This window comes from Prinia subflava, chromosome 3 (assembly GCF_021018805.1).
Source record: "Prinia subflava isolate CZ2003 ecotype Zambia chromosome 3, Cam_Psub_1.2, whole genome shotgun sequence".
Taxonomy (NCBI): domain Eukaryota; kingdom Metazoa; phylum Chordata; class Aves; order Passeriformes; family Cisticolidae; genus Prinia; species Prinia subflava.
The window spans coordinates 86,288,615-86,310,098 of record NC_086249.1 but is presented as its reverse complement, the minus strand read 5'-3'; the positions used below and the strand labels follow the sequence as shown (position 1 = coordinate 86,310,098).

Sequence of the window (21,484 nt, the reverse complement as noted above, 5' to 3'; positions counted from 1 at the left end):
TAGAAAATATGGTTTTTGTAGCTATGTTTGTACTCTTTTTCTTTCTTTTCCCATTTTTTCCTGTATCAAGTGATATCTAAAGTGATTTTTTTTACATTGTCCACATATCTGAACACCCAGATCTCACATTACGACAATGTGAAATAAACAATTGCTGGCAAGTGATGATTCTCACTGAGCTGTGAAGTATATGGACCAGATTGTCTTATTTCTCTGCAAACTTTCAGATAGATTTCAGTGATCTGACACCTTTCTCCAAAGCTCCTATTTCCCTTTTTTTACTTTTGATTTTTCTGACCATAATTGGAGGCAAGTCGGGACATCGCTATTTTTAAGAGCTGAGAGCCTGTGACATCCAGTCCCTTAGGGAAAAGCATTATTTTTTATTCCACATAGTTTCCTGACTGCTAAAAAGGGGAATAAATATAATTTTTTAAAATGTGACTTATAAATTTCTCTGAATCCCAAGTATGTATTTTTCTTACCCATCTATTCTCTCTCCTCCAGATCACAATCCCACATGCACTAAGCTATGCACAGAACTCACCTGCAAACCTCAAGTTCAGGGTATCGCATACCCCCTCATTTAGGGGGATTTTTTACATCCTAGTTTTGCAGATTTTAAATTGCATCGTTTCTAGAGAAGGTACTAGAAAGTTCACCTTTACCAGCTTACCATTTTCAGCATTTTCTGTTCTTTCAGTATTCCCAGCAGTTAGAGAAATACTGGTTTCCCTTCCTGAGTGCAGCACAGGAACTGAGGAATGAGTTAAATGACCTGCTCTGGGGCTGTACAGGGACTCTGTCAAAAATTAGGATGTGACACTGTTAAACAATACTTTAGAGGAATACACTACCCTCTGAAGCCGAAATCCCACTTTAAACTGACATATCCTACAAACAGGCACCATGCTACAAGAGCAGTGCTCGTTAAATGATTGAAAGTCAGTTTCCAAGCATCAGAGCAGCACATATCCTTGAGCCTTCCTTGTTAGTTAGTTGTGAATCATGTATATCCCATCAATAACCTGTTGTTAAAACCAAACTTTTCCTTGTTAGATCAGGCAGTACCAATACACAAATGTTTTATTGTCCTTCACACTTTATTTTGAAGATAAACAAGACTTCTTTAATTACCCTGATCTGACATGTCATTTTCAGAACAAAAGGTGTAGCACTGAAAAGTGTAATACATTTGCAATACAGGAAGGGTTTATTTTAGGTATTAAATGAAATGGTATTAACACAGAATATGAAAAATACTGCTCTTTTCTTCACAGAATGTTTCTTGAAGGAAAAATTGTAAGAATGTATTTCAGATTTTTCCGCATATGTTGAAGTATTAAATGTTGTACTAAATTATATTTTGGAAAATATGAAGTTTGTGCCACAAAAAAATAAATATTTCATATTATTTGGGGCATCTCAGGTATGCTTTAATTATTTATATTTCATAATGCAAAGTTAATTCTTATTGGACCTTAAATAAGCAGGAGGCTATCAGAGTCAAGGAGCCCTACAAATCAAATTTTATGACAAGACTACTTTTCATTTTCTGATTGATTAGGGCAAAATAGCCTTCACTATGAGAAGCAAACAGGACTGAGTGGTAAAGAAATAGATGGAAAAGTATTTTAGGGGTGTGGATGTTTAACAAAAGATTAGAAAAATGGCATCAAAAGCCAAGGGAGGTATGAAAGAAATGTCATATTCAGGCAAGAAGAACTCAGAGCAGTAGAAAAGTCATGATTTTTGATACTTTGATCAAGCAGCACAGAACAACTGTTGTGCCTAACAGAACAAAAAAATCTTGCACCTGCAGAAAGAAAGAAAAAGAAATAATAGCAACACCGCATCTTCCTCATAAAAAAAAAAGTCAGTGTGGGTGTCCTTGAGAATATAAATTGAGATCTCTGTGAAGGTCACAGACCATAAACTGTGGAAACAAGGTAGATCTAATGACACCAAATCCCTTGTCTGAGTTAGCACTGTATACTGAACACACAACATATTTTTTTCCCATTTTCTTTGGGAGTACTTGTTTGAAAAGCTTTTGTGTACGCTGTGGCAGAGCTGTGGGAGCTGGAGAGAGCATCCCTCCACACCGGGGTGTTCTGGCACTCTGGCCACAGCCTGGGCTGCCCTTTGGCTGCAGGGAGGGACAGGCTGGCACCAGTGCCATGCCCCAAGGGGTTCTAGGGCCACATGGTGAGGAACAAAAATTTGGGATGTATGGATCCTACCATAACATTGAAAGGCAGCCACTCTCATGGAAGAATATTTGTACTCAAATGAGAGGCATATTTCCTCCTAAGGTTATGTAGTACATTCAGTGATAAATCTTGGTCATGGGGCTTTGCCTCCTACAGAGAGTTTGCTCAGGACATAATTAAGATCATGAACACAAGGTGAAACATCAAAAATAGGGCTTCAAGGAAAATGTACATTTCCCAGTAGAGACTTCTGAATATTACAGAGCATGAAATTTTGAATGAAACTGTAATGGAAAAATCAAATAAAGCCTAAGTTTACAGACAGAGAAATACACCATTCATCACAGTATATTTTTAAAGGAAAAGCTTCAATAGCTCACCAGAACTGGGTCACAATCTTAATGCTGGCTGACTGAAGCTACCGCATTACTATCATCACAGATCACTTTTGCCCCAAACAGGTTTTAATACATTGTAATGTGGGAATTAACTGCTGCTTTCTGATAAGGAGCAAGTCACCTTCTATTATCAGGCATCAAATCATTTTAGTATTTTGCTGATATCTTCTTTTCGTCTGCACTATGCCAAAGAAAATAGTTTGTCTGCCTGTAGAGTGGAAAGAAAATGTGCCTGAATAAGACAGAGATAAAAATGGATACAAAAATTAGCCCTCGAGGACAGTAGATTTCCCAAGACCTTGCTAAGAACTCAGAGACAGTTATATTTGGCTTTAAGTACTCAAGCCCAAGCTTATTTTCAGAAAATGATAGATCCTATTCAGAGAGCTTAAAAGATGGCAAAGATATTTAAAGGAAGACCAAATTTTATTTATTTGTGATTACTTTCCTCAATGGAAGAATAGGTATAATAAATAAGATAAATTTGTAGTATCATGTGAATTTGGAACACAAATATCAACTAGGGACCAAATCTTTTATTTTATCAATTGTAATATGATCATAAGGGTGTGCCTGTATCAGAGATTGAAGGATTTAAGGGTTATGAATTCAGCTTGTGCATATATATATATATATATTTATATATGTGGAGACTTATGGTACACACTCAAGAATACAGCTGATGCACTTGAAGTGGTGTCCGTTTGAAACAAAGGTTGCTGCCACGCAATAGGACAGTGGGGATGCTGGGGAGCATTATTCTAATATGGACACAAGGTCTTCCACTGCCATAGCTCTGTGCATTTTTATGGCACATTCAAAGTTAGACTGTTGGCAATCTGTCAGGTTTTTTCACATTTGTCATGGTTATGGACAGAGATCTGTTGCAAGCCTGCTCTTAACCTATCTATCAGTTACCAAATGACTGTCGCAGGAGTCACTCTCCACTATTATCTCTCTGTTTTCAATTACTCAGTGCTATGTCCTACTAATGGATAACACTTAGTAAAAAGGACAGGAACGCGTGCATTTATTAGTTGTGATTGACAGAACTAATAGGTAAAGTCTTTGCTGTGTAAGAAAAAAGCTCAAGCTGAAAGTCTAGAAATTATCTCCCACAGAAGATGCCTACAAGTCTACCCATGTGTAGATGAGGACGGCAACATGTCCTTCATGCTGTGTGATAAAGACAGAGGAGAGAAGGTGTGTCCTAGCACATTTTCTTCTACTGCAATATGTGTTTGAAGACTGGTCCTGCTCCAACACAACAAAACCTTCTGAAGGCTTGTACCACAGGTTCAGTTCAGACACCCACACTCTGCTGGTCCAGTTTCTGAAAGGGAATTGCAGCTTGTTTATCTCAAAGGCACCCGCAGTGGCCTCCCTCCTGACTCATAGTCACAATAGCAAGACTGAAAGAGAGATGAGCAGCAGAGCTGGAGCCATGGCTTCCAGAGAATGTTGTCCCATGACAGCTGGTTAGGAACAGCATGCAGGGACCTGGTGTGGTTGTCTACTGCTTGGTGTACAACCCTGAGGATTTCGTAGAATCGGCTCTCAGTGTCTGGAGTCAGCGGGACTTTCTCTTCAGGGTCTCTGGACAGATCGAAGAGCAGTGGAGGATCATGTCGTGTAATGAATCCTCCATGGCAGAAGCAAACGTGAGAATCATGGCAACCATTGGAGTCCTCAGGACTGAAGTTTGGAGTGAAGAAGAAGACTTTCCAGACAGATTCACCTGCAATTTACAGCCACAAAACAGCTGGTAATAAAGTGATAAAATGACAAAACGAAAGCCCCTGGTCTTAGGAAATGTCTTTTGGTAAAAAGTCACTACAGACACTCTGTAACAGAAACTGCAGCACAATGAAAGAGTAAAACAAGATTGAGTAAAGCAAAAAATAAGCAAAACATGGTGATTTTCATGCTACACATATTTATGAAACAACTATGATAATTTCATTCCCTTGGAAGAATTCTGATTAACTAAATCATAGAATACTTTAAATAATGTTGTGTTTTACATAAATAGTGCTAAGAAGATTTGCAGAAATATATACTGAGTCTTCTTCAAGGATTATTAAAATGTATTTTTGCCTCTTGACCATATTTACCCACTGCTGGGCCCTATCTGCCTCTCATTTTGGCAATCAAAACGATTTCATTGTTACCTTTTCCCTCTCTTCCTCTCTTTGTTGTATTAATCCATTGCTAATGGGTTCCTCTGTGCCCTGCTTTCATTGCAAACTTCTGGATACTCATATTATTACATGAGAGGACATGAAATAATGGATGCTAAATTCCTGTCTTTTGCTTCTGCATCATTTTTCCAAATATAAATTATAAATAGCAGTTACAGTAGCACAATTCCTAGGTGACATTCTGCTTTGCAAAATGAGAACTAAAGTTCTTCATTTATAGACATTCTTAGCTTAATTTTCTGTGTACAGAAAACTGAACTGTCCATCCTCATGTAACTTCAGTTGGTATGTCACTGTTTGAAAATCCTAGTTATTTCTTGGAATAAGAATAAGCAATGTCAGTTGGTTCTTTCAAGAACCACTCTCAAACAGGTCAGAGGAGGATCAGAAAACACTTAACAAGAAAGCTGTGAACAAAAAAGTTGTTACTATTTTCCTCAAGTATCACAGAACAGATAGGAAAGGCAGAAACAGACAGAACAGAACTTCCAGGGAAGCACATCATCCTCCTCCAGCCAATGAAGTATATAGTTCTTCAGAAATGGAACAAAGAACAATTAATTAGAGTAAGAAAAATCTGTATTTTATGCTTAATAAAAGCAGGTTACTAAACGACTGAGATCTATAATGCAGATTATCTGCCCACTTAAGACTATAAAAACACTGGAAAACGTAGTCATCAGCAATTTACATTTCTCAGCACCTTATTTTGATTTTTTTTTTAATCACCTCAAATTTTTATATATTGAGTGAAAAATCTCTTTTTGGTACTTTGTTGAATTTTGTTAAGGTCACAGAAAGCTTGTTAACCTATTAACAGACTTTTAAAGATTTATATGTGCTACAGTAGTTAATGTTTATTAATCAACTCATCAGTACAACAGAATGGAAGGCACTAGAAAATGTGGGATGGGTAGAGCAGACATAAACTGCTTACACACTGTAACTACATCACATTCAGCTTTTAAAGAATAAAAAAGGTTTTAAAGAGAAATGTTTCAGCAGACTTAAGTGTCACAGGCTGCAGTTCTAGACTATAGCATGCATTTAAAGGACAGTAGGTGACCTTAAGGTTCTTTACATCTTCTTCTGTTCCACAGCATTTTTCACATTAGAAGTGATTTTACCTTCAGTAACCAATTCAATGACAGAACCTGGGGACTACCAGCTGACTTTGTCTCCACTTACATCGGGGTCAGATAGGGGATGGCTCTTATACACATTAGACTGGGAGAACCTTCTAAATGCTTCTTGGAAGCCAGCAAAGGGGAGGACTTTCACAGGCTGAGTGACTTGCTGGCACAGACAAGAGGACGTGGCAGGTTTTAAAAGGCTCTGGCTGTGACAGCTGCAATGGCACAGTCTTGCACTGGGAAAAAATTAAAGGAAATTTAAAGGAAGGCAGAGCAAGATAAGGCCAGGTAACATAAGATGGCATTCCTTCATCTACCTCGAATAACATTTTGAAAGGTTGGTCTGGCACTCGAATCTCTTGTTTTCTTAGAATTAAAATAAAAAAAAATCAAATACTGCCACTTAAATTCCTTTCCACTTATGCACGAAACATTTCCAAGAAATATGCCTCTTGTTTACTGAGATTTAGAATTCACATTCTGAGAAGGCATGTAATTCTGTACTAAGCATTGGTTCAGGCTCCTTAGATGTATTTAGTTGGCAAGATGGATGGTGAAAAACATAAAAATTCTAAGGGCTTCATTAATCAGTGCACTGTGTGCCATGTGTAGATCATGCAATACTTGCCACACCTGAGAATTTGGGTCACAACACTATAACAAATTGACAGAAGATCAGCAGAAAATATTATATGGCTTCTAAAAGTTAAAAGAAATTCCAATAAGGCCATGCACATGAGAACTTTGTGGTCAAGCTTTTGGTACATTTGTGCTGAATGGCAGTGAAAATAAAATTTTTCAGCCCCTTTTTTTGGTGTTGGGCATTGTAGCACCAAATCTGCTTAGGGGCTTACAGATAGCAATACAAAGCTGGGAATTCCAAATTAATGAAAGTTGCTACCAGCAGCCCATATGGGTAAGAAATGGTGAAAAAAAAGAAATAAGGAAGTTGTGCCATGACTTTTTTTTTCCCCACACAAAATGAAGACTTGTTTAGGTTTTGTTATATGCAGAGAATACAGCATGTTGCAAAATCACACGTGGGTTTGGGGACCAGGCATGAGTGACATCATCTCATGTCTGAGTGACATTGCTAGTGTTTTGAAGAGCTGATGGTACTTTATCAGATAAGCACCTATAGAATGTCATGATTATACAGTGCAAAAACTGAGCTCTGGGAGTACACAGCCTGTTACTGTGCAATGTTTATCTGTTGCACTGCAGCAGTGTTTCTGGAACTGCACATTGTGCTGGAGAAGCAGCAGCAGACTTTAAACACCCATTTCCTAAGCATTATAAAACTAAAGCCTATCTGTCAGTGGCTGTGGCTGTGGAGCAGCCAGTGCAATATACCAGGAGACATTAAGAACTGTCAGACTTCTAATCGGTAAAGCTGATGAGCAGTGTAAGGCACGATATTAAAAAGAGAGAGCTCTATGCCAGTCTCTCAGCTGATATAAAATCTCATTTTGTCAGAAGGTTAACTACAAGGATCAAATTAATCTCGCAGTAATTAATGGTACCTGTGTTCTCTAAAGCATCTGGATAGTAAACCCTTGTTATATAAAAAGATAACTGTATGTCTCTTCCACAGTGAAGTTAGTAGTAAAACTGTCAGTGTTTCCCCAAAGTCAAGTATATCAAGCCCCTTCTAAAACAGCAGGCAGGCTCTAAGCCTCCAGCACCCTCAAAGGTCCTGTCCTAGTGCTTCACAAGTAATTTCAATCCCATTTTCCTGTGATTCTCCAGTTCTCTGAGTTGTCCAATAAGTTTGCTCTCAGAATACCTCTTTCCTTTACATGTTAAGAAAAACAAAAACTAAAGAAGTTGTACTTCTAAATAGTTTCAAATTAAGATAGGTTGACATTAGTCCAAGCAAATCTGCTATGAATATAGTTGTTCAGTGTTCAATCTCCCTAGAAGACTCCTTTTATTATCCTTAACCCAGCTATTTATCCTCTCATACAGACAATAGTAGCTCCAACAGACCAGTAGAGGCCATGAGATGAAATAAAAGTCTCTCTCAGTAAGATATATTAATATATCCAAGATGAAGTGACACACTGGATAGGGATGCCATTTCTGTTATAAAAGCACCCTTCTTAATCATTGATGGCTAACTGGTATTTCTGATAAGCAGTTCTTGATGTGAATGGAAGCTATTGTTGCGTTATTGCCTGGGACTTCATTTTCACTGAATTTAATCTATGACAGTAGCTTTATAGGTTCGCAGCTACTGTCATTTCCTTTGTTCATATTATTGTGTTGCTTCTTTCCGTAGAAGAACAAGTTAAACAGGGCTGTTCTCCACTGTACATTGGGGAGCTAGTCCCTGCTTGAATTCAGATGCATCTGAGTGGAGCCATTTGGGTGTAGCAGACCAAAATAAATTGAGACAGCCTTTTCTGTATCTCAAGTGTGCTCTGTAGCCATTGTCAGCTCCCCACTCTAACTCATGCTTTTCAGTATTTCTAAACAGTAGCAGATGAAAGCTGTTACTCACTTGGAAATTACTTTCTTCACATAACTTATTAGATTGAATCCTTTTTTCCTGCTTCCCCTAAGTTCATTCACAATTTTTAGGTTCTCTGCTAATCTTATTCATAGCAGATATCACATATATTCAGCTCTAAGATAACAGCTCTAACAATGTAGAAAAGGCTTCGGTTTTGAAATTCTTGTAGAATTATATATAGCTCTATATAGGAAAGCCAATATAATTTGGTTACTATAATGAAACTATACATATTATTTTTATGACTGTGTTCATTCCTCAAGCAGCTTATAAAAATACACCATTTGAATTTAAAAATTTGTAATGTTTTTGTTCTTACAATGCAAATGTTTTGGTGGGTTTTTTTTTTGTGGTTTTTTTAAAATTTTTTTTTAAGATATTTGTTTTACGTGTCTGGGTATCTTACGGTGTTATTTTGTTACATCAGTCTAAAGACAGCACGTCATGTCCCAGTGTAGGTGAAGAATAACTGAGTGATATTCAAAGAGACAATGTTGGTTTACAACAATCAGTTGTTGCTGGAAGTGGCTTGCTTAAACAACTATGCAGAACTTACAGTATTTGAGTGAAAACCATGAAAAAAATGGCAGCAGTAGTGACTTCAAAATATTTAGAATAGGATCTACAGGATTGTACATTCCTGAATAGCTAATAATCATACTGAACAACTGCTGCAGGAAAAATACAACACACACTGAAACCATGTCCAGACTGCTGAAGACAGAAATCTTATCATTAACTTCATTATCTAGAGTAAGAGCTGTGGCATGAGAAAATTCCACTGAATTCTGTTCAGAAGTCAAGATTATCTGTTGAATTGTAGTAGATGAAAAAGAATTATTTTCCTAAATTCCTCACCATCATCTTCAAAAAGAATTGATTTATCATTTGCAGTGTTTTCTTGTTGAAGAAAGTCCTAAAAGGGAAGAATCTGTGGGTATAGAAATTCTGCTGCTAAAGTAAGATGCGTTATAATTCAATGTTATGTCTCATATTTGAATGGCTTAGGGGAAAGCAGCATGGAAGAATACATATTGCTCTGGAAGAAAAATTCCATCTGTACTAATTTCACGGAAATAATCCAGACACCTGCTAAAGATCTGTTTGAAGAATATTTGCTGAATGGTCCACATAATTTTTAGTTCATCTAAGCAGCAGTTGATGGCATGCTGAAGACAGAACAAAATGTTGGCATATACACACAAAAAAAGAAACCTAAACCAAAACAAACCAGAAAAAAAACCCAACCCACAAAAAACTCCAATCCAACCAAAACCAAAGCAAAACAAAATAAAACAGAACAAAACAAACAAAACAAAACACTTGGTCATTTTCAATCTATAGTAAAAGTCCTTGAAAACAGAAAAGCCTTATTTTATTGCTTATTAAAAAAATAGTCTTGCTTATAAAAAAAAAAGTCTCTGCAGCTTTTTTGGTGTATATTTTTTGTTTTTTGGGGTTTTTTTTGTAGGGGAGTGTATGTTTAGGGTTTTTTGTTTGTCTGGGATTTTTGTTTGTGTTTTTGTTGTTGTTGTTTGGGTTTTTTTTAGTAAGGACTCGTTCACTGAATCATTGAATTGGTGTATATGAAGTCTGGCTTGTGTCTTCCATGCTGCAGCCATGTTCCCCCTTAGCATTCAGTCTAAACCAGGATAAAGAGGAGTGAAAATAAGAAAAGAAGCAGAAAGGAAGGAAAAAAAATAAAAAAAAAAGTCTCCATTTCAGCTTAAATAACTATGAATAACTATGATAATAAGTTTGTTTTATGCTCTTGCTATGATTAGGGGTAGAGTAAGTCTTTTTTTAAAGGACAGTACTTAATTTCTTTTCATTCCTTTTATTAGTCTCTCTTTCCTCTTTCTCCCAGAATAAGAAGGGGAATGCTGGTAGGGAATGGAGCACTGCAAATCCCAGGGTATAAATATCTCTGCCTAAGCCTAACAATAACTCTGCTGCCACTGTCATAGAGCAGAGCAAAGGCAAGAAAATACTGTAACAGTATTTGTCATGCTTGTCAGGGGAAACACTTTCCTACCTAAAATACTGGGAGCAGAGATGTGTATCAGATGATTAGGTCAATTTTCTTGAGCTTGATATGAACCGTTTCATGATGTCTGTTCACGCTGGAAATGCTCTTCTCCCTTTTGACAGTCATGTTATTTCACACTTATCAAATAAAATGTCCATAACTGTGCCACCCAAATTCAACTGCAGCTCCAATATGAGGCTCAAGATAGCAAATTAAAATTCTTAATGAGATAGTTGAGGTAAATGACACTTGATGCTTATTTTGCTTCCTCCAGTGCTGTGGTTGAAACACTGAACACAAAGAAGGGATTTGGGAGACGATTTGAGATTTTTGGAAGCTTTCCTTGATTGTGGTACCTCCATGACATGGGGAAGGAAGATCAGGTAAAGAAAAGCAGCAAACACAGAGTGAATATGATGCTCATAACCCAAATTAGAAAGCAGGGAAACAAAATATCTTCAATAATCAAGTAGATGAAAAGGTTGCGATGAACTACAGCAAAAAATAGTAACAAGTGATTCAGATGTTTCATGCAGAAAAATAAATTTCTTTTTGATATAATCAAAAAGAAAATAAGGAGTAAAGGAAGAAACCATAAAGATCTTTTAAAAAATTATCACCATCAACAACAAAGAACCCAACTCCAAATCCACTTTAAAATAGGAGGCTTCTCTAGAGAGAACAGTGGAAGTGAAATAACTTGTGAGACTGAAAAACAAAAGGCAAATGACAGAAGAACCATCATGAGGGTCAGAATTCATTACAGCTTCTGCAGCTGCAGAAAGGAAAGACTCACACAAGGGTTTGATCAATTAAGAGGATGAAAAGAGGATTCACTATCAGCGAGACTAAAAGCTTAGAAACAAGCAGAGAAAGGGGAATAAACAGACAGGAAAAGGATGAAAACTCTGTAAAAGGACAATTCAGAGGGGAGAAAGGGGCTACTCTCTGTCCAACAAAAATGTGCTGTAAGTAATGTGAAGACTCAGGAGTTATTACTGAAGGAAAAGTGAATTTTCTCCCATGACCTACATATTATGAATCAGATACTTGATGCTATTTAACTCCTTCAGTGGAGAACAAACAGTAGTCCAGATCACACTGACATTTCAATGTTTTTCATAAATGGCAACACTCAAATCCAGAAAAGTGCTCTGCATCATTTGTGTTCTGCTCTTGAGGAAGCCTCAAGAAACAACTTTGCTGTAAACTATACAAGCAAAAGTCTAATATCTGTAAAATATGTCTATGTATCTATGGAAACTTGTTACCTTTTGCTACAAGTTTTTGTGCAATTTCTTTGATAGATTACTTTGCCACTGTGTCTTGGTATTAAGACAAGTCTGGTGACAAGGAATGAGACTTAGTGAAGTTTTTAAAAGTGATTTTGTGATGGGACACCTATGCTTCCTCAATAAGAGCTGCCCCATCACCAACACCACCTGCAAAAAAAAGTAAAAAGATTCTCAGAGAGCTGATAGCTAACAGACAATGTAAATGACAATTTTAGTCTAGTGTTAAAAGGAAAATTGAACAAGCAAAGTGAGTGGCACTTTCTTAATTAGATTTTAAAGATATTTATGACAGTGCCACTCAATTCAGGATTTGCATTTCAATATCTTTCTGACCATTCTTGTCAGTTCTTTCATGACATTAATGCATGGATAAAATGCTGCTTTTTGTTCCAAAACCAATTCACTCTTTGCATTTTATTGCACATTCTAATGGTTACTTATTTATCTATATTTGTAGACAAGCCCTTTTTTGAATCTCCACTGATTTAAAAGAAAAAAATTACACTAAATAAATTCCCTTAGTCTAGAATTCCCAGTCAACTTCAAAAGACTCCTATAATGTTCTTCCTGTCACTTAGCACAATAATACTATTTTTCAGACTGTGAGAAACATAGCAAGGCATCTCCAGTTTTAAATTTGTTACTATAATAGGATTTATTGCTCATCACTTTGCTGCTACTTAGCATTCAATCTGACAATCTGGTCGCCTCACCTAATTCTGGATCACTGCAAACAACATGCAGGTCTTTATGTAAGCTATGGGTCTTCATGTTACCAGCCTATACACATTTGCTTCTTAACTTTGTTAGAGGTGGTTACGATGAGAAAAGCCATGCTTCTTTCTCTTTTGAGGAGAGTGACTAGCTCAGCTTAGCTCAGCTGTAGGCATCTACACTGTAGACATGTACATGTTGTCATCACCATCCTTAGAGTTTACTAAAAAAACAAGGTGTTGTGAGCCTTGAGAGCACCAAAAAGCCTCGCTGGCCCTGCCCAGCCCTTGGGTAGACCCTCATTGGTGCACTCTGCCCATGGACCAGGATTCCCATTTCAGCTCAAGGCCATCAGTCCCTGTCTGAGTGGAGCAGCAGTGGCCAGTTCCCAGCCCTGTCTCTGGATGTCCCAAGGCTACAGGCTCCCTTCCAGCTCTGTCTGTGCTCTCATTCCTCCTGCTCCTAACTGCACTCCCTGGGTGGACTCTGAACTTGACTCACCAATTTTCCAGGACTGGAGCTATTGTGGACTCTGTTACTAGCACCCAGCTCTGCTCATTCTGCTCAGGTGCTGGAAGACATTTCTCTGTCAGTAAAGCCACTGTCAATGCAGGGGCCACTCACAGTTCTGTTGGACTCACCTTCAGCATGAAGTGTCACCCTACTTAGAAAGCTGAACTTGCCTCTCCAGTATTCTCTAGTCTACCCTCAATTTTGTTTTTAAGATCAAATATCTATCTACAAAGTGCTGTTGCTTATGAAAGTTCCACAGTGTTCATCCATAGGGTGTTAAAAATTTCCTCCTCTCAAGTACATGTAAAATCCATGTATTTCACTGACAGAAATGGCTAGAAAATAGGGAGGTTTGCCTTCCTTGTTCATGCATGTTACTTCTGCATACTTTTTAAAAATTACTTATCCTTAATGATCATTCAATGACCTTTGAAATACAGCCACTAACTACAGTACATCTACATCAACACTGTTTATGAGATGCTGTATCTTGCTCATATAAATGTACAGTTTCTTCTGTTCCAGTTACAGAAAATAGGAATAAAATCTCATTTCAGGTTATTTCAAGTGAATTTTCTTTTTGTCATCTAATTCATCCCCCTGCCACTGCACAATTGTTCTCCACAATGCATTTTCTAAGAGCTCTCTTGATGTATGGTGTCGTCTATTGTAACTTTTGTGCTACTATCATTCATTTCCTTTATTGCAGAAGAGAGAGACATTTTATTGGCATGCTCCTTTCACTTGGTGTTTTATCTACTAACTATTTCAAATACAAATCCTTCACAAACTTTTTCAGGAGTTTAAATAAGGATTTTGGTAGATGACTGTCTCACAGTTCATTTGGTTTGTCCCATCCCTCAATTACCTGTTGCATTGTCTATTCTAAATTCCATTTCTACACTTTTTGTAGAGTTGTGGTGCATTGAAGTGAATGTTAAAATCCCTGTGAATTTACTGATGATTTAATCTTGTTTGCCTTCAGTTCAACAAATTATTCCTACCTTAGCTTAAAATAATAACCTCATGCTTAAATTTAGCAAAGTACAATGTATTCTATGACTGAAGCTGCTGTGTGCTTAACTAATTGTTTAAGCAAGGATCTGCATATGCTGCTCAACTTCCATCAAATCTCCTACTTCAAACTATTTGACAGTAAATAATGAGTGAATTCTTTTTGGCCATCTGTGCTATTGCTTATTAAAACAGTTAATAAAAACAGTTTTATTTCTTTGCAACACTGATATATATTAATGGATATACTTTGAGGAATTTATATAATGTTGTCTCAAGGCCTATAGGAAGAAGCAATCTGAATCAAGTTTTACCAGGTCTAAATGTCCTGTTCACTGGACAACTCTACCTTGTAGAAGAAACAGTGTTTGGCATTCACATCTTACCTCTCTGAAGATTAAACTCATGTCTGCTTAGCAGCATCCTCTCCCTCCAAACATACATCCTTCAGTTACTCAGTATCTCATTGGTAAGATCGCATTGCCTTTTCTTCTTACGGCACATACTTGTCTGTGTAAACATGGTACATACATGTCTGTGTAAAGATGGCATGCTGCTTCATATATCCAGGTAAATCCAGGTGGTTTTGAGCTATGTGATGCGTAGACCTGCGTGCAGCATTTGAACAAAGCCCTTCCCAGCTCCTGGGCCTCCTGGAGAGATTCATCAACATAGGACAGTCCTACACAGTGCCCACAGTGCTCAGCTGAGATGTAATCAGCTGTGGAGTAAATTCATCTCAAATGAGAAGAAAGCAGCAATAGACCTTGGGAACTCCAGCCACTGTCCTTTATTCTCTGTGCTATTATTTTCTTTCAGATTTTTGTGTAAAAACACCAAAAGTGCTAGAACTTCAGGCAGTGTTTGATATCTCTCCTAAAAATGTCTTAAAACCTCTATCCAATAAATTTCATGGGTCACGAAGGGTGAGGGGTTTCAATGATACAGGAGTGGCAAAAGGAACACTGGTGGAGTTTTTTACCCTCCAGTTTCTGGAGCACAGCAGGTAGACCACTGCTGTGAATGAGGTGGTAGAAAAGGTGTTTGTTGCCTTTGGCTTGATCTTTTATTTTTTACTAACTATATAATTTGACGTAATAATTCTAACAAGCCTCAAAGTATCTTTGAAGAAGGCACTTATCTCATAAACTTAATCCAACACCTATTATTATTTCTTGTGGCACTATGAGGTCCAAGACACATCAAGCAAGACAATTACAAAGACAAGTTAAACAAAGAAAGCTTTATCCTGGAGCATGAAATTCTACATCTTTTTATTGGTCTAAGAGTATAGTGCAATACATTATGGTTTTCTTTAAGGGCTCTAACCCTTTATTTTAAGAAGTGGTATAAATAAAGAGAATATAAAACTGTTTGCAGTCTGAAGTCATTCAGTTACATATTGTACTTTCTCAGAACAACTGAAAGTGCTTTTGGCACTACATGACAGATATAAATATTATATATACCCTCCCTCGTCACTGCAGTTAAGAGTGATGACATGATATTGTGAAATAGAAACATCTGCATGCTGGTAGTTGTTTTTGGACTGTTGAATCTTACATTAAATTTTTAATTTAGTTCTGCAAACTCAGCCTTCATCTCTCAATTTTATCTGGTTTCTTTGTTAAAATACTCCTTATATAATCTTTGACAATAGTAATGGCAACATGAAGGACTTGGAAATATTTTTGTATTTTATTCATTACTATGGCCCCTTCTAAGCACTTCTGTTACTCTTCACAAGGCAAATAACCTTACACACATTCCTTATCCATTGCAATGGAAAAGAAAATGGATTACATGAATGATTTTCAGCTGTAAACCGGGTTTTGGTTAGCATTCAGCAGTGGTTTGCAGTAATCCTTCCTTCATACTATAGTGCACCGCACGCTGACAGATATTTACCTCAATTTCATCTTGTGATTAATTATAACACTTTCTGTAGCATTTCCAAAGAAGTCTCTAACTAGCTGCCGTTTACCCTGAACACGTCCAAGATTAAACACTCTCTTAAGCTTTTTACTGATAGCCAGAGGGAATTCCTAACTGAGGTCTTGGCACTTAGACTCCGTAGACATGAAAAGGAACCTGAAATTCAGTTAGGATTAGAGAACAGGAAATCTTCCAACCAAAGTGCATTCAAGTGATAGTCAGGCCAGGCAGATGGACCTGCTAAACAATTTACCTGTCATCAGACTTTGGATGGATCCAGACCATACACCCTCACTTTGAAAGCTCTGACTGTCCTGCTGAATGTCATAGATCTGTCTAGTCTTAACTCCACAACTTTGGACCACTACTCACCTATCAAACATAAAAAGACCAAAATGCTAAGCATAAAGATAAGGTTATCTTCTTCCGCAACTATCTCTGCAAGAGCAGACCAAAATTTACAGGAGGAGTAAGATACCCATATATAAACATATTACACAGCTACCTAGATGTCCAAGAGTGCAGAGAGTTTATGCCTTCCTAAAGCCTCTCCTCTATATCCTTTAGACACATGTGTCTTCACAAAGCTTTTGCAAGTATGTAGCACCTGAAATGCAAAAATCTAACAATATAGTGTGGCAAAAAAAACCCCAAAAAAACCAAAAAAAGAAAACAAAAAAACCCCAAACAAACAAAAAAAACCCAACAAAAAAAAACCCCACAAAAAAACCACCACCAAAAACAACCAAAAACCAAACCAAACCAAACAAACCAAAAAACCAACCAAACAAACAAAAAACCAAAAAACCCCCCACCAACACCAACAAACAAACAAACAAAAAAACACCAAAAAAAACCAACAGAAAAACCCCAACTAAGGTCAGTTTGGTCCACAAAATTAACAAATTGCCTGAAATTAGATAGAAAAGACCAAGTATAATCATCATAGCAACTGTTCTTGTGTGTCCAGGCAGAGACTGCATTGACAGGCTCAGCTAAGCTCTAAGGTTCACCAGTTAACGGGGTAGAAACCTGTTTCTGACTCCTACATGCAATGGCAATAACAGATTTATCAAGCTTGACATGTAGATACTGTCCTTGCAATCACTTGCCTACATCTTAGTTTGAAAAATGACCATTAATGGAACAATACTTTAAACCTTCAAATAATTTATATTTAATTTTCTTAATTAAAAGACATAACTTTCTCCCATTTAAGCTGTGTTAAAGAGAGTAATGTTGATTTTTTTTTTTCATATTTTCTATTTTCCAAATACAAACAGTTCCCATGGATTAAATGCTTTGACAGATATGTACTCAAAAATATTTTCTGAAGCAAAAGTGGCACATTACTTTTTTAGTTCCATCTGCTGGTTGCTAAACATTCAAATATATTTCCCAGAATTTAGTTCAGGGTTATTGTTTTGGTTTGGCTTCATTTGGCTAATTTTTTTTTCAAAAATCAGTATACCATCACCATTTAAAAGCACTGGTAGGTATTAAACACTTCCTATCTGGAGACCTCAAATATTTTGGCAATATAAAAGGGGGAGAAAAGTGAGGCCTTTGATAATTATCAGGAGGTACAGGCTTTGTATAATCTATTTAGTCTCATATTCTCAAATCCACTTAAAAAATTTCTCAGCACCTTTTTCTTGATCATTAAAGCCTCTCTGTAAATACCAGCACGGTTTTCTACAACAGCCTTCTGTTGCCACAACACAGTCCTGTGCTATTTGGTGCTGCTCAGCATTTTTGAAACCACCAGAACTTCTAAATGACCCAACAGCTCCACTAGAGCACATCTGAATGCACTGAAGCATATGAGAAAACAAGGTGTATTCTTGTACCATTTTCTGCATTTCCCAGTTGCATTTCTACCCACAGACTGATTATGTTTCCATTGACCGTGAAACTGAACTGAGACATTTGTGTTTAGAATTAGTCTTGTGCTAAGATAAGCTTACTAATGCACTTTGCAAGATTTTCAGGATACACCTCAAAACTGTCAAAGTATGATATTCAATAGAATATAGCTGTAAAAACAACTGGTAATTCTTGATAATTTTGAAAAATTCAAATATCATAATCGAAATATTTCAAGTATCATAAATAGTTTTTCATAATGGATTTAGTTTTATTATAATCCCCTTTTCAAGTCACATAATATATTTTCTGCCACTAAAGAATGCATCAGATTACTAATCTTTTCCTTACTCAAAACATAAAATTAGAGAATGAAAATCAAAATAATGTATGGAGTTCCAAAGTTTTTCTTCAAAGCTTCAAAGTGACCATTGCAAACAGGACTCAAAAAATTTTTTACATGTTTTCTGTATTTGTTTTGAAAAAATCAGCTATATAAAACCTCAGCTTCAGCATGACGTAATAGCTACCTTTTTTTCCTCTCCCTTATTTCCTAGATTCTACCTTTGGTCTTCTTATTCTGACCAGCTCTGTTAGGCTAAAAGCTTGCATATGTTATTTAGGTTTTTTTTAGCGAATTTCCAGCTTTAAGAAAAAACTTCCCTCTCACAGCATAATTCAAACTGTCTTCACTTCTGTGAAACATGTATTTCTCCTCATACTTGCACATAAGCTCATGCCTTCACAGCATACATACGGATAGTCCTCACTGATGAAACTGATTTCATCTGGAAAAAAATGGTAAGTTTTCTTTAATCTCTGGCTTTCTTGTAGGTTGCTTTTTGAAAACTGACCTGAATGTTCAAGAGCTTCAGTTGTTTCTGAATCATAACGGTATGTGGTCTTAGAGCCTCTGGCTACAGCTGAAAATTTGTTTTAGTAAAAATTACATTGTTTTTCAGAGTCAAAAAATCATTGTCAACTAAAAATACTACAAGCAGTTCACCACTCAGTATTATAGAGCTATCAGTATCATCCTCTATGGGTGGAAGTCATAACATTAAACTTTTATATAATATTTACAACCCAAAATTATGTTTGAGTATTAGACTTTGAGAAATCAGATAATAAAACTATGATACCATATAGAGCACCTGATGCAGACATATATATATTAAAAAATAATTGTTTTAGCTTCTAATTTAGATATGCTGCATAAAACAGAGAAGGATATCCTACAGCCTGGCAAATTCCATTTTTGTATCATTGCCTAAAACCCACAGTCTATCTACTGTGGCCAGGAATTTAATTTCTCTGTAAAACAACCATGTCTGAGACAAAAAGGTAATAGCTGATCAAAAGCAAACAGCAATGCAGTTCCAACAAATTTCCATATGCTAGACTGGGATAATTTGAGAGATTAAGCAGAGAAAGTGCATGAAAGTGCCTCCATGACTAGCTGTGGGATAAAGTGGACTTAGACCGTCAAAGAACTAAAGGATTTGCAGTTCTAAGATACCGTGGTCATGAAGAACTAATGAGTCCTAATCTAAATGTTTCCCAGATCATCCTATAAGTAGCAAAAAGTGCATTCAAAAGAAATTCTAGAGTTTTTAAGACACCAGTTTCAGAGAATAAGTAATTCTTCACTCAGGTAGATTTATTTACTCACACTTTCTTGCCTAATATTTCACTCTTGTACTTTCATAGTGCTAAAGTCAAAATCTTAATGAAACCATTTATACTTTGTTATTAGCTCTCTCTAATTAACTTTGTGCTTATGTGTCATGGCACTGTTTTAGCAGCTTCAACAAGTGATTAATTAACAATGAAGGCTTTTGGAAGATAATAAAGTATTTGGAGCTTGGCATTAGGTATGGATGGGAGGGGAACTTTGTTTAAAAAAAAACCAACGAAACAAACCAAACCAAAAAAGAAAACCCATGTGAATCAACTAAAATCTTCCAAAATTTCAATTCTGTAAAGAGCTAGAATAGAGAATTCAAACTGGAATTATCAACAACACAGTAATCAACACATTGGTTTTGAGTCCAAGCTGTAAAGCTTTGTAGCTAAAAAGTTTTGCTGTCAAGGATACAAACTAATGCTAAGGTAACTAAGCTTTTAGGACTGAGATTCAGTCTCAATTTATCACAAGACCATACAGAAAGACTTACGGACTGAAAACTGCCTGTAAAAATTTTACGGCATTGAAAACAGCCCAGATAATATAATTAAGTTGATGTTGAAGATTCTATGGAGTCTTGACTCTTCTCGCTGAGCAAGTGAGAATCTTGCTTCTGTGGTATTGTATTTTATAATACCATTTAAAAATTAATGTTCAACACACAGGTACCAGGTTGTACCTGAAGAATTAGCACACACCTAGTAATGACAGAATTATCTTAAGGATGGCTAATATTTCCTAATACTAAAAGGGTCAACCTTTCTTTATAGCATTCATGGTAATTCTAAGTGCTAAATTTTCATTATCTTTATTGAGGTTTTATAGTCTTGTTGACTTTTAATGTTGTGAGTGAACCATGATTTCTAACTTCCCCCTTGTACTGTGAATGCTAGAAACCTATTTTGCTTTAAAATGTCAGTCTTGAAGAGTACTGAGTAATTGAGTCTCAGAAATGTTCACGATAGAGTCCCACAACCATGCGACCATAAAATTCTCCTGAATATGAGCAAACTGCCTCTGAAGAATTATTTTCAATCAATTCAGGGCTAAAACTTAGAATAGATGTGAAAAATGTCACAATTCTATACTATTTCACCTAATTTGCTTTTTTTTTTTTTTTTTTTTTACTAGGAGGTCATTGAAAGAGCTGTGATAAAAAACTACAAATGAAATTTAGTCTCTTTCAGCTTCCATACAAATCCACTACAAAATTTTTGTACTTAGAATAACACAACAAGTAAAATTTCTTTGGTGTTTCACTGTGGGTTTTCCCCCCCTTACTTTCAGTTTTAGGAAACTATACAGGCCTTAAGAAAAGACACTTTAAAAATTCAGTGTTTTACATACCCTCTGATATTTTGTGATCACAGAAAATGGAGTGAAAGCAGCAGAAAGACCACTCTTTGTACTGAGATGTGAGCTTTTCTCAGGCTGAGAACGGTTTCACTGATTACTGAGTAATTCTGCTGGTGTTTAGTCCAAAGTACTGATCAGAACTTAAATTTAGAAGCAACTACATGGTACAGAGTGCAGATCATCCACAGATGCGCACTGGCCTCCACCTCAGTATTGCTCAAGTGCACCTGGCCTGCAACCATTCACTGCTTTCTTCTACGTTTATTTTTTCTGCCTTTCATGGCAGGGTCTTTTTATGCCATACTGAGAAGTCACCTCGCTGTTGACAGTCAAGTTTCCAGGGAATTTCTCTAATAAACAGATAGTTTGTTTTATTTTCTTGGAGGAATAATATGATGTTAGAGGCTGTGGCACACAGAATACTCCATGTGGGTTGTGCATGCATTAACTACTTGAAGAACATCGCCTAAGACAACATATGCCATTTGAATATGATTTTAAAATTAGGATGAATCAGCGCTATGTTCTGAATGTAACATGCAAAATGCTGCAGGCTCAAATCCAACATTGAACTAAAGATATTTTTGGAAGTGTAATGCTCCAGATATTGTTAAA

The 21,484-nt window shown here is 36.6% G+C and overlaps 1 protein-coding gene across 4 annotated transcripts in view; it reads right to left on the bottom strand.

The window, feature by feature from the left end:
• Positions 1-1,091: 1,091 nt before the first annotated feature.
• Positions 1,092-21,484, bottom strand: part of STS (steroid sulfatase) — a 104,996-nt gene continuing 84,603 nt past the window's right edge. For all 4 annotated transcript variants that reach the window (XM_063392802.1, XM_063392804.1, XM_063392803.1 and 1 more), the window contains one exon: positions 1,092-4,349. In XM_063392802.1, coding sequence (XP_063248872.1) covers positions 3,967-4,349 — 383 coding nt within the window. In that variant the 3' untranslated portion in view covers positions 1,092-3,966. The remainder of the gene's footprint in view (positions 4,350-21,484) is intronic.